Source organism: Rhea pennata, chromosome 3, assembly GCF_028389875.1.
Source record: "Rhea pennata isolate bPtePen1 chromosome 3, bPtePen1.pri, whole genome shotgun sequence".
Lineage (NCBI taxonomy): Eukaryota > Metazoa > Chordata > Aves > Rheiformes > Rheidae > Rhea > Rhea pennata.
In genome coordinates, this window is record NC_084665.1 from 48800010 (window position 1) to 48814456 (window position 14447).

At 35.6% G+C, this 14447-nt stretch overlaps 1 protein-coding gene across 5 annotated transcripts in view; it reads right to left on the reverse strand.

Moving 5' to 3' along the window:
* Positions 1-14447, reverse strand: part of SIPA1L2 (signal induced proliferation associated 1 like 2) — a 152555-nt gene that overhangs the window by 76675 nt on the left and 61433 nt on the right. For all 5 annotated transcript variants that reach the window (XM_062572265.1, XM_062572266.1, XM_062572264.1 and 2 more), the window contains exons 3-5: positions 10755-12460; positions 5137-5270; positions 3538-3726 (exon numbers count right to left, since the gene is read on the reverse strand). In XM_062572265.1, coding sequence (XP_062428249.1) covers positions 3538-3726; positions 5137-5270; positions 10755-12219 — 1788 coding nt within the window. In that variant the 5' untranslated portion in view covers positions 12220-12460. The remainder of the gene's footprint in view (positions 1-3537; positions 3727-5136; positions 5271-10754; positions 12461-14447) is intronic.

Here is a 14447-nt window from a genome sequence, read left to right on the forward strand (position 1 = left end):
AGAACTAGAGTGCTGAGCTACCAGAAGTCGAAGCAACAACTACCAGCATAATATCTAATAGTCTAGTCACACTACCCAAAAACCTGGTCTCTAGTTTGCCCTAGGGTGCTTGGAGTCCAGTAAGTCAAGTTAACCTGGAACAACTGATCATCCAGTTCAGTAGCAGAAGGAAGTGGGATAAGACTGATCAATTAAGACTTCAACAATACGAATAAATGACAAAGTAGCAAACAACCTGGGCAAAACATTCAATGTCAAAATATGCAGTCACTTTCATTCATTCTTTTTTCAGGAGACTAATGAATCCTGAATTAGCTCCTGAATCTCAATTTCAAGCAGAAGTGGAATATATCTCTATCCTCCAATACAACCTATCACCTTGTGGTTAAAATACTGTCCTAGGAAATAATAAAGATAAGGAACTGAAACTTCCCACGCTGAGGAAAGAATCAATCCTGGGTTTTCGCTTAATGGACAAGTACTATAAATACTAGGCAATTACATACAAAGTTGATTCTACCAACAGCACTCTCCCTGAACACGACAGCAGCTGCAAGCACATTTGCAGTAATCTTAATCTCCTAACAGTGCACTAGGAATAACTATGCCTCTCAGAACATTTAAGCAAAAAAACACCTTGCTTTTTGGGTCACAGACATAGCCTGTCTCTGTCAACATGGACACGTGCAGAAGCAGACGTCTACGTATCTTTAGAACTTTGGATTTAAGAAAGAAGTATACAAAAGAATTTAGGCAGCATCTTATACAGGGTATTTAATTTGCATAAAAACTACCAGATTATTTAAAATTAATAAAATTTCTAGTTTTCATATTGTATGCCATGTTTGCCTCAAGTCAGGTCATGGTTTTGATTTAATGATTTCTAAATTAGGAATCTTACATTTACTCTGAGAATAATCTTATGACACTAAACCATTAGGTACTTAGGTATATGATTTGTATTAGAAGTGTATAACAGTCCTCTGACTCAGAATGGCTGTTCTAGTCAGGATCACTCACTACGAAACCTTGGCGGCTCTTCTGCTTCTTTTATTGTATGATAAAGGACATACTCTAACAATTTCAGCACTTTTATCACATGCAGATTGAGGTTTTCTGGCAATGAACTTCAAGAAACTGGATGCTCAACCGCTATTAAATATCATTGCAATTGAAGCTCCTAATTTCTCTGGACTTTTTGTAAGCTTAAACTTTTGTCCTAAAAGTAGCAAACATTCCCGGAGGGATATGAGTGGGATGAAAAATGAAATCAGATTAAATCTGATTTCTGCCATTAGCAGAAATGGGGAAGTGGAACAAGGAGGGGGGGATTAAGAGTGAGCAAAAATATTCCTGTACGTTCCCACTGTTTTAGATAAACAGTTGACTTTTCCTGCAAATTTATGTTCAAATCTAATGCTGATCATCAAATGCCAGAATAACTGGAAAAACACTGATTCTTTATTTACACTCTCAAATTAGATCAACGATCCAATTTACATCTTTCCAGTTATTTTAGGAAAAAAGTTTTAGCCACACATTTCTTCCACAACTCATTCATAGATTCACTTAAAACAATGAAACTGTTTTAAAAATGAAATTAAAACACCACCTACAGAAACAGTCTTCAGTCTGCCAAAGAGCTATGCAAACACTTAATATAGCTATATCTAAAACAAATATTATTCTGATGACAATATTGATCCTCTAAGTCATGGTTCTTTTTTTTAATTCATGACACTTCAGTCAGTCACCACCTTCATCTACCAAGCATAACTCTTTTTATATTTGCTTGATTAATAAAATCAAAGCATTAAGTACATAAGCGAATTAAAAGCATAAATGGATTGCACGTCAGTTCTATGCACAGCTTTCTGTCTATGTTCAAGTAATTATCCCATAATAAGCAGCACATAAGATACATTAATATTACATTTTACCTGGTGACAGTCCATTTCACCATAGATGTGAATTTTCAAAATTGAACACCAAAAATAAAAAGAGAAGCTATGTACTGCTGTTTCTCAATATCAAGAGATTAAAAAAAATCACTTTGTAAGTTCAACAGACAAACTCCAGTTACAGTTAAAGATAGTGAGTTTTGTAAATATTACATTTAGGTCAAATAAGGAAGTGCTCTACACTGCCTAGAGTATAGTTCTCCTCTAAGTATTTAATATTTACTAGATGAATCTAAATTCACTCTGGAGCTCCAGCAACAGGAGACCAGGAGCTCTTAGATTTAGGACTGACTGAGTGCTTCTAATCTCCCCCATCACCCCCCCCCTCTTTTTTTTTTTAATTAAATCAGAAGCACTTACAAACTCATGAAAAAAAAAAGACGGCGGCTGTATGGCAAAATGAAATTTCAAACAAAAGAAAAGTTCTCCTCACAGACTACAACAAACAAAAGGATTAAAATATACATACAAAATTAGCTTGTCAGTCCATTCAAAAAAAAAATTGTCTTCCTTTGTCTACATTTACTTGGTTTTGAGGAAGTGTTACATCAAGACAGAAGAATTCTGGTAGACTCCAAAATATTAGACACAATCATTGTATTTTAAACTGAATTAGTGCAAAAAAATAATTATACCACTGTTATAATCAGCTGGATCTATCAGCTGATTCAACTTCAACAGACAAACATTGATTTTTGCATAGAAAACACAATAAATGACCATCTTTGGAACATGTCCTTTAAAACTGTACTAAAAGCCTTCACATGCCTGTCCTTAACAAATCATTAGGAAGCTATACATTTCCTTGATAGTTTTTGAATGAGGCAGATTCAGGTCACTGCACCCAACAGACCTCATCATTTTTCTCTCAGAATTTTAAGCATATTAATCTGTTCCATTGCTGATGCAGTGACAATTCAGTAGATAGTTCAAATTTGAATTTTCAGCTGTTTGAACCCAGAATCATTCCAGTCTACTAATAAAGACTGCTACATGTGTATCAGAAAGTGTTAATGGGTTAAGAAAAGAGGTGAGAAAAAAGAGAAAAAAACTGTGAAACTTTCGATGTAGAGACTTAACATATTATATCCTCGAGATTTTGCCTCTTCTACTTAAAATCAATATTAATAAAATACACAAAATTTATTTGCATTTGCAGTGTTTCATCATAGAAAAGAGCAAATATAGATTGTAAAAATCACTTCTTACAAGAATTAAAAGTTTGTACTCTTTTTTTCTTACTCTAAATGGAATCTTTATAGACTAGTCTTTTTTCCTAAATTTCAATATATTTTTAAAACATTTTGCTTAGAAAATAAAACTATTATTTCTAAATACAATTAAAGGAAAAAAAAAAGCTGTTTTCTGTAACCATAATACTACTACATACTGCCATGCTGAAAAGCAAACCTCATTTTTGTCAATGAAAATACATAGCTGAATAAATATCTTCAAAATCAAGGTAGTGAGTAGTCTGTATCATAGACTCATGTTTATTTATATCACCAGCAAAATATTTAAGACAAAAAGCTTAATCTTTTAAGTCACTCTTTAAAGACAGTCATATGCTACATACCCCTTGTTCATCCAGTTTAAGCAGCTGTTCAGGGACTTTGGGTGAGTTGGAAGCCTGCCTCAGGCACTGAATGCTCAGCTCTGGTATTACATATTCTAGTACCTCTTTGAGAGGCAGGCCTCTTGCTGTGCCATGCCTGGCAGTGGATGGTATAGCATCTTCCAAAATTGCTCCTCTAAGTGTAGTAAGCTGCCATAAAGATAAACCATATAAAATATTCTTAATTCTAATACTACAATGACTTTTAAAGATATGATCTTCAGGTTATAAAAAAAAGTATGGAAGAGAAAACAAGTGGGAACATTCCTATTTTTTTAAACCTGCATAAAGATTAGTAAATTACATTTAAACAAAGGGGATATAGGCGGCTCTTATTTTCTCAGTGACAAGTACGATTTTTGTTTAAAAAATTAAACGACAATCATCTTGACTTATTCTAATTTCTAAGACTATTTCTTCTTTGAAAAAATATTGTAAGCAGCGAGATAACTAAAAATTGTTAGTTATAATGCCATAATACTCCAGCAGACACAGTAGTTGGCATGTGAGGGTGGCTAGGAGAGGTATACCACAATTAACTGCAACTTGATTTATCCCATTCACTTTCTTTAAAAAAAAACAAAAACAAAAACAAACAAACAAAAAACCACAATGCTTTATCCTCACTGGATTCTGCCACAAGAGAAATGCTGCTTAAAAGTTAGCCAGCTGAATCATCATTCCCCACACACATGCACACAGACATACCTTTTAGGGTAACGAATGAAAAAATCTAGCCTGAAAACTTATGTTTGTGTATGTTCAGTAAAAACACACAATCCCAGATACAATAGGAAATCTAGCTAATGCTTCTGTATCTCCTAAGGACAAACAGAAGGCAAAAGTCCAATTGATTATGAAAGTTTGTAGTTGCTTGCTACAGTAATAACGTTGTATATTTACATCCAAGTCAAAGTTAATGGCTTTGATAAAGAAGAAATTACTTTTGCAAAGTATACAAATTCACCTGAAACAGAAGTTATGGTCAGGCTTGAAAAGTGTTCTTTCAATATTTATTTATTAATAATTCCCATTATATTAATATTCCCTCCCAAAATTATGCATGTACAAGAGTAATATGCAGAAAAAGGAATTCCTCACAGAAAACACAAGTTCCAATAAAGAGTATTTAAAAATAAAACACACACAAATTAACTTTAGTGATAATACTAGCTTTCATATTTCTGTTTCTTTTTTTTCTCCTAAATTTTGTAATCTTTTGTCACAAGAGGCATCAAGCACCTGGATCCAAACTTACCTTTGGCTTTGCTCTGATCAACTATTTCTTTGTTTGACCTTTGCAGATATACACATCTTCATCCAACTCACCTCTTTTTCGGTGTCCATTTGAAAAAGAGAAGAATTTTATGTAGCGGAGAAGAAAAAAATTGTGTTCCAAGGACCAGCTATATTTATTAATGGTGTAAGAAACATCCCTTTCCCATTTACAGATCTCATTTCAAAGTCAATAATCTATCCACAGACAAACGAAAGGAAAAACAACTATAATCTTAAAGTTATCTTTTCCATTGCTTTGCACAATGAATGAAAGAACTTTACCTCGCTTGTCCTGAAAACTATTCGATAGTTGAACTGAGATCCTTCCTTCTCCTTTGAGTCTTCAACCTTCTCCCTTCGGATGCTGACTGCTACAGGTCCAAGATTTTCATCTATTCCGAAGTAGTTCTGATGCTCTTTTGCAAGACAGAAGGAACAAAGAGAAAAGAGAAAAATGAAGTATGAGTCTCATAGGTGATGTTCATCAAATCTCATCAAAAAATTTTGCCATAAGAAGGAAAGTATTAGTTACATCACTATGGATCACATAAACTTAATTCAAATGCTTAAAAGCTGTTGACTAAAAGCACAAAATTTCTAATTAAGCTATAAGTCTGTCAATACACTGGTTTGTGATCTTCTGTATTGCATAGCAAGTGTGGAAATCACAAAATGCTAATTTTGGCTAGATCAGGAATGTCAGAAAGATCACATAATTCATAATAAGTTTTAACTGCTTAAAAACTGCTACTATGCAACAATCATTTTTTTCCTCTTATGCAATGAGAAACTAGTTCAGAGAAAGTGTATCTAGCCACAGGATTTAAGAGTCTTCAAATACATAAGGTGCTGTGTAGGATTAGCTTCTTTCATTTCATTCAGTTTATTCATACTCAAAGCTTTAACATTTCATGCAGCAGCTCAGCTTTGACAACTGAATCGAGGATAGAAACTTTTCAGTTTTTGATGAGTTGTTAGGCTGGTCCTTGAACCCACTGGCACAGTTTAAGAGAGTGAAGTATTACCTATAAAAGGGGAAGGTCAAGCAACCCAGACATACTCAAGTGCACTGGACCAAACAGGATAAATCCAAGGGTGCTGAAGGAATTGGCCAATGTCATTGTAAGACTACTCTTCATCATCTTTGAAAGGTTCTAGTGAGTGGTATATGTTTCTAATGACTGAGGAAAAAAAAGACAAATATCGTATCCATCTTTAAAAAGGTCAAGAATAATAATCTGGGAAGCTAAAGAGCAGTCCCCTTCCTGCCTTAGTCCCCACGGAGATTAAGGAACAAATCCTCAAGAAAGCCATTTCCGGTCATATGAAGGACAAAAACCTGATTAGGAACAGCCTGCACAGATTTACCAACCCAGCTGCTTTCTGTAAGGAGATGACTGCCTCATGGATGAAGAGGGAGCAACTGATGTCATCTACCTGTACTTCAGCAATGCCTCTGACATAGTCCACCATAGCATCATTGTAGCTAAACTGAATGGACACACAGATTACAATACGGATATAAACTGGATGGACAGCTGGCCTCAAAGTAGTGTGATGAGTAAAATGAAATCTGAGTAGTGGCCAGTTACTAAAGGGTTCATCAAAGGTTGATAGTGGGGGTGATACTGCTTAATATTGATCCAAACAATGGGGTGGAATGCACCCTCAGCAAGTTCACATAGGAGACCAAATTCTTGAGGGAGTGTTGCTTCATTGGGCTGCTGTTCAGAAGGATCTTGAAATTTGGGGAAAGGGATTGACAGAAAACTCATGAATGTCGACAAAAAAGTCCTGCATCTGGAACAGCACAAGCTCATACCAGCACAGGCTGGGGACCAACTGCCTCAGGACCAGTTCTGCAGAAAAGGACTGGGGTACCCTCAGGTGCAGCAAGTTGCACAGCAGTCAGCACTGCACCCTGGCAGAGATGATGGTTTACCAAATACAGCAGCAGCAGCAAGAGCATAGCCTGAAGGCCGAGAGAAGACATTATTCTCCTTCTCTGTTTGGCCATTGAAAGGCTGCTTACTGTGTAGGGTGTAGTGTCCCATTCTGTCCAAAAATGGGCAACTCCAGCAGACAGAAACAGGACAACTCAGGGGCTGCAGCATATAACAGATGAGGAGTGGCTGCAGGAGTCAGGCTTGTTCAGCCTGCAGAAGAGCAGGTTGAGGTGGGGAGTAACCGCAGTATCCCACTACCTGATAGTGGGTTATAGAAAAGTCGGAGCCAGACTCTTCTCCATGGTAGAGAGAAAGGATAAGATGTAATCAAGATGTAACTGGTCTCCTCTGTGAGGGTGATCAAACATAGGAACAGGTTGCCCGGAGAGCCTGCGAAGTGCCCACAAAGTCCTGAGCAACCTGCTCTCATATTAAAGGTAGTTTTGAATAGCTAACTAAATTACTTTATGATTTCATTTTTTGATAGCAACGAAGTAATAGACTTCTTTTTAAGATTGTCTTGGTTAAAAGCAATTTGTAGTATTTTTAAATTAGTTTTGATACTTTTCTTATAATGTATTTACAGAAACACATAATGAATTTTCCACAAAATATGCTTCACTGAGAAGCTATCCCTATTCTCAGAATGAATAATCAAAGACAGAGTTATCTCTAAGTAATCATTCAAATGACAGTCTTTCTCAAACCAAGTTTGACCACTGAACACTGGCCTTTCAAGGATCTGTCTAGAGTATTTTGGTGGTCACAGTTCCTTTCTCAGTGGAGGAAAAATAAACAATAGCACATTACAACTATGATCCTTCTTTGAGAAAGGAGATTTGAGATGTGAGGGACACAAACACTCAACTATGTGCTTATGCTCACTGGAAACATTTCTCATCTCCTTCTCACAGGGATATTATGCCAAAATGGATAAATTTTATCTCATGGACTGTCAATGAGGCACAACACTAAATCAAAACTCTGAGCTTTTATAGGTAAACTTTTCAAACAAATGAAATGGTATTTTACAGACCAACAAAAATATATTGAGGGTTTTCTTCTGTGATATTCAGAGGCCAAACAGTTTTCAGTAATATAAATATTCTCCACAGCTGTGTATTCAAATTTTGAGAAAACATCTTCGTTAAGGTTTCTATAGTCCTCCATTTTGATGCAAGTTTAGAAATAGCTATCCCACAGTTACTACTAGGTTTCTCAACTAAGCATCACTGCACACAAAGATTCAAGTTTAGTAGACTTCTGACTTTGGTAGACATGAGAGGTACAAACCCAAAGAAGTTACTAATGTACATTAAAAATATACTTGGTGAATCAGATTCAAGAATGTGATTCAAGAAGCTGAAATAAATTTAAAAAAAAATGTATGGCTACAGATATTCCAGGATTTGGAGAAAAGATTTTTAATTCAAGGCACTTTTAAAAAATAAATGTCAAAGTACAAAATCATTAAGTTTATTTAGATGTACTTATGTACGTTTAAAAGCAAGAATTGGAAAGAAGAGAGAAAAAAGCTATTTCCCAGCTCTTTGAAGTCAGATAATACAATATTCCTCATTTTTAACTTTTTAAATTTTGAACACTAACGGACAACTTCTAATAAAAAGGTCTTTCTATACTGACCAAGCCTTATATTTGTAAGATTTAACCTGCAAGGAAAAGGGACTGTCTCAAAGCTGCAGAATACAAAACTGAGTTAATATTGTGAGCCTGCTAATCCTGTAAAGTTCTTTTCATGACAGTTTTTCAGTTTCACATCAGCAGATAGATATAGTAACATATTAAGAAGAGGTTGCAAGCATCCCACAAATAAAATGTATGCTATTAACAGCTAGCCTTGGGTATTATGAGGATAATTGCAAAAGGGCAATAGACAACTCAATGATAATAAAAGCTTGTTTCAATTATCCTTTTAAAAATTAGAATACCCTTTTTTCCCCCCTCGCATCCTCTTTTGTCTGACAAAAACAGAGGTCAGGGAAGGACACCACTAATAAATCAAATCCATGAGATAAAACAAAACATTCTAGCTTTTGCAAACCTTAACTGAAAACTGAGAAGATATTTTCCATAAATATTAAAATATTTTACATCAGTCGTGTTGGATCTCACTTTAACAATAGTTACAAAGCTTATAAATATGCAGTAAAAAACTACAGCTCATTTCAGAAGGCACTGAATTCCAAATCTCTCATTTCTTGAAAGGGAAGGGAATAATTAGTGCTGCACATGCCAGGATGTTTCTTCCATGCGTCTTAAAACAGAAATAAAACTTGTATGTTGACAAGTGCCAATTATAAAACTGTGAACTAAATCAAATATGCAGAAAGTTATTTCTCACACAGATATCTTGTTAAAGGCAAAGAAAAGCAGTGGCATTGCATATGTCTTTATAAACAAGTGGCTATTGTTTGCTAAATTTTTATTTCATCCCTCCACAATTATACTGCTAAATTCAACTGTGCTATTAAATCTACAATTCAATGAACAATCAGCTAGAAGAGTTCACTGTCATGGAAGAGCATCAAGTAAGACTCAGCGTGCATATAAATGTCACTTTTTCTTATACAGGAGATCAGCACTGTAACAAGACATTTCAGTGCCCAAGGCAAAATGCCCATTTTCTCTCCTCTACCCAAAAAAAATTTTGCTTAGACAAGAGCCGTGTGCAGTTGGAAGTAACCTGGAGATTCCCTGCATGCTTTATTCCTTTTGGTAATAGATACTGAAAGTGAACTATTTGGTTCCATCAACAGATTTGCCTAACTTGCTGTTTCCCTCATGAGGGCCATCCAATGCAGATTTCTCTCATGTACCTTCTGTTACAGCTCTATAGGAAGATAACACGAAAAAGAGAAGGGCATCCATTCTAAAAGCATTTAACGAACAAGTTTATCTTTTGTTCGGCTTAACCTTTGCCTTTTTCTGTTTTCTTCTCCTCCACTACCATCTTTGTCCATTGACAACTTTCCTTTCATTTACATCTAAGCCAATCCTTTCTTCTCTCAGACCCTCAAAACATATGGTGTCTCTGTGTCACAAACTTCCCTTCATTCTCTTCCACCTGGATTCTGCCAACATCTTCTGATCCTTTACAACTTATCTAGCTTAAAAAACACTTTGAATCTTTGAATTTACTGCCTTTTCTTGTTTAACTATGGGTCTTCTTCCTCCTCCTCCATCACAAATACAGAGTTTTTCTTCCTTCCCTTTTAAATACATTGTTTTTGCAACCTATTTATTTTAAATTTCCATGGTCTGGTGAACACAAGCACTGCACTGGATCCTCTTCTGAGTCCCTTGCAAAGTGTTAAAAGAGGAAGTAGCACAAAATAGAGCTTACAGTATTTCCTGTTGTTCAAATATAGTTAGAAAGCAAAGAGATCATCTGAGGAAGATTCAGCCGGTATCAAAGTCTTTTAAGGACAGAACGAATTTCTTTTAATAACAGCAGAAGACTAAGCTGTAACTCATAATGCAGAAAGGCTAGAGAGCATTTTGGAGCTCCATACCCACAGAAACAGAGATTACAGCCAGCCAAAGCAAAATGTAAACTGCTTATCTAAGTAAGGCAAGTTAGTTCACTCTGCCAAGAAGAGTTTCCTACACTTTGCAGTGTGAATATGTCCTAAAATAACAGGCTTATAGGAGAAAGACATAAAACAATCTTCTTTAATAGCAAAAACTAAGTATCATCAGAAGCTTTCTGTTTAAGGGGCTGACAGAAGTACTCATATGTGTATACAATATGAAAGGCCCCAAGAGACACTGGAAGACAGTAGAATCTGGAAGATATTAAGAGGTTTAACTTTTGTAAAATGCTGCAAGAGCCTCAGTAATACTCAGGCCTTTCTAAAGGGAAGAAAAAAATCTTTAATAAGCAAGTTAATTCTAACACATGTATATCGCAGTAGTTACATGAGAAAAATTTACCTTTTCCATAGAAGAACTTGCGGTAATAATATGCCCCAAGATCAATGTGTTCTATGATGTAACGCTTCACTTTCTCTCTGTGAATTGACTGATTTTCTCTTGGTACTTCCAGTACTGAAACACCAGCATTTGTACAATGGGAACTTAAAGAAGACTCAAAAGAACAGCTTTCACCTGAAGAAAAAGATGCTGAATTTGCCCTAGAAAGTGCAATCCGTCTATCTCCTTCCCCACCAGTTTCATTCCTGAAGTAAGGGCAACTCAATACTAAATCATTGCTTTTCCCATCACCTTCATCAGCGTCTAAATTCTCTTTTGAATTGAGGTCCTCTTTGCTTCCCAAAGGAGATTCACAGTTTCCCATTTGGCCTGCTGGCATCTGAGTTTGTGATGCAGCTGAAGCCCCAGTGGTTATATTTTTTCTTTTCCCCATATTCAGCCTGGTAGCCATTGCTTCATTTATGTTAAATAAAATGCTCTGAACATCATAATGCGCAAAACATTTCTGACAGTTCCAAGAACGAATATTTCTGTCAAGCCTGTCATCCAGATCAGATGAAAACTTAAAGGTTTCATGCTCACTTTTAACTGTTCGCAATTTTCTAAATAGAGATGTTTCTACTGTTTCTGATTTTAGTCTCCTCTTGAAAGATTTTTCCCTGTCTCGACCAATAAGCAGGGCACTATCCATATAATCCAAGCCAGAAATCCTGACAAATTCTCCCCTGGAAATCTGTGCGGCAGCATGAAGACTTGGAGAAACTGTGGGATCGCAGTGGAAAAACTCAGAAAATCCAAATGGAGCAAGGGTTTTATGTTCAAAATTTTCTACTCGATATCCTCTTAGCATTGCAAAAAAATTCTCTCCAGATAAGCCCTGTCTATCAATCGAAGAAGTACTGCCATATTCCCTATGAAGAGCTGCTCCAGTATTCGGGTTAACAGCATTTTGATCTAACACATCTTCAGCATCAATATCACTTATTGTCACATCACTATTGCTCCGTTGCCTTATGGGATGAAGTCCTCTTTGAGGAGAATGAACAAAAAGATCTCCAATAGTGTATTTGCCCTCTGTGAATTCCAATTCTAGCTCTTCTTCCTGCTCATCACTTTGGTCATTTTGTCCATTTGGAAGTATTGATCCAATGCTTTCATAACTGGTTTGAGGTCTACTTTCCCAAGCAGCTTTACTCAGCTCCTTAGAGCAATCCTTTTTAGGGGGCCATTCAGATACCCTTGCTCGAACACCCATTTTAGGCACAGCTGGTGTACCATTTGCTTGATTATTTTCAGTTTTGCCAGGTGCATTTGAAGAAACAGGAGGACCCATGCTACCATTCAAAGCTTTAAGTTTTCTAGCAAAATAATCATCAGATTGCATGCTTCTTGAAGACTCCCTGAACTTCGAGGAAGATCTGCTAACTTTGTGTTTATCTTCTTGCAAAGACCTTTGCTCACTCATATCCAAACAGTGGGAGGGGAACTGCTAGTGTTACATAAGTTACCGTTACTTTTGTTATTACATTGTCATTAATGGAGCAGTAAACTGCAATACAGAAGTATAGCTATAGTCTTCCCTGAAGAGCAAGCAGAATCCTCAGTATACCATTTTTGTGCAACTTCTGTCAGGAGAGCAATCTTAAAGCATTTCCTTCAGTTCAGAAGCATTTAGTTCAGCAGTAATTCAGACAATTTTCTTTTATCTGTTTATAAAAGAGAGAGAGAAAAAAGTGTATTAAAATATTTATACACAATAACAGTAAACCTCCGATACTTCTTATACACACACACAACATCCCATGAAACTGGAAACAATGGGACTTGCTTTCTATGTTTTTATATTCTGTCTCTTAAATCCCTGCGAATGCAATTATCCCAGCTTCCCCTATGATATCTGCAGGCTGTGAGCAGTTTGGTTCTACATACTCGTTCACATGCCAGCCAGTGCATGCACAAACAGCAGACCAGGTTCTGCCAGACAGAACATAAAAATCATCCAATGCTCTCTGCCTTTTCTTCAATGGTAATAACAACTTAGATGCCTATTCTCTATCTTTAGAGACTCTCTAGAACTTTATCATCTCTAAAGCTCCTACATCTTTTTTAAATTTGCTTGAAAACGACTAATAAATGCAGCAGTTACTGGGAGAAGACAAATACCCTCATAGAAAACAAGCAAAATATATGCAACAGATGAGCCACCAGACAAAGAAAAATGCCTTGTCACATTTAAAAAGAACATTTTAGAGTATAGTAAAATCTCCATTGTGATTAATTCAGTGAATAAATATATTTTTCACTTTTTCCAAAGAAAAATTTCTTTACATTTCATTACTTAAGATGTAAACTATTATTTAGCTGTGTGAAGCTCTTATGATTGTTTCTATCACATTATATTCCTCTTATTGGAAACCTAGACAATAACCCACTTAAGGGCTGGAAAACATGATTACTTTCATATTACTGTCTTCCACAAATTAAAAAAAGTGGCCATACTGATAAGTGTTAACTCGCTTATAAAACTGGAATTGCCTGGACATTAGAAAATTCTTGAATTACTTGTAATGATCTTAAGTGTAACCATGATTTGTGTTACGAAGACGCTCTTGCAGACAGAGCCAGAGCTTTACCCCATTGCATAAAACTAGATGACCAATGCTCTCTGCCTTTTCTTCAATGATAGTAACAACTTAGATACCTATTCTCTATCTTTAGAGACTCTCTAGAACTTTATCATCTCTAAGGCTCCTACGTCTTTTTCAAGTTTGCTTGAAAATGGCTAAATGCAGCAGTTATGAGACACAAATGCATGTTATCTACTTCCTTATCAGCTTTTCTTCCTTGAGCAAAAACAGGAACAAAACAATCTTTTAAGATATTGCAAATAAGCATAAATATGTATTTATGAAAGTTATAAGAAGTCAATTCAAATTAGACTGAAATATGAATTCTCCCCTTATATCAGTGAAAATATCAGGTGGCAAAAGGAGTTCCAAAAATAAGTGTTTTTTTCCATATATTTAATGCTATAACGATTTCCTTTCCAAAAAGAAAAAAAGAAAAAAAAGGGGGTGGGGAGTATCAAGGAAACAAAGGAGTAATTTAAATTAAAACTTCACACAGTATTTTATCTGCCTGTCAGAAAAAATATGAATTTGAGTTGTACTTGATACAGCAAACTTGAAGACTTTTCTATAGATAAGGGTTAATGAACACAACTTAGAGAGTTATAGTAATATCATGATTGACATAGTTTCTATGTGACTGTAATACCAAGAATGGATCACAATACTGATAAAAACATATCATCACATTTAGTTTTCACTATATATGAAAAATAAAACCGCTTAACCAATCAGCCTGTTCAAAAAAAAACTTTCAAAAAGAGAACACAGGATTTTTAAATATGGACTTAGGAAAACATAATGCAAAAAAGGAAAATATCAGTCAATATGCCTAACATTGGGGGGGGGAGGGGAAACACTACTATTATACAGTACTATAATAGAGATGAAATAAAACTTTTGTGGGCTAAATATTAACATAAGCAACTGAAAGTATAAAACATGGGGGGGGGGGTTGTTTTTATAGTCAGTCTTCTTTATATAAAAGCAATAATGGAAAAACATTTACCACTGAATTTTTTGAAGTTACGGTGAATTACAACTTCTACACTTCTTACCTATCCCT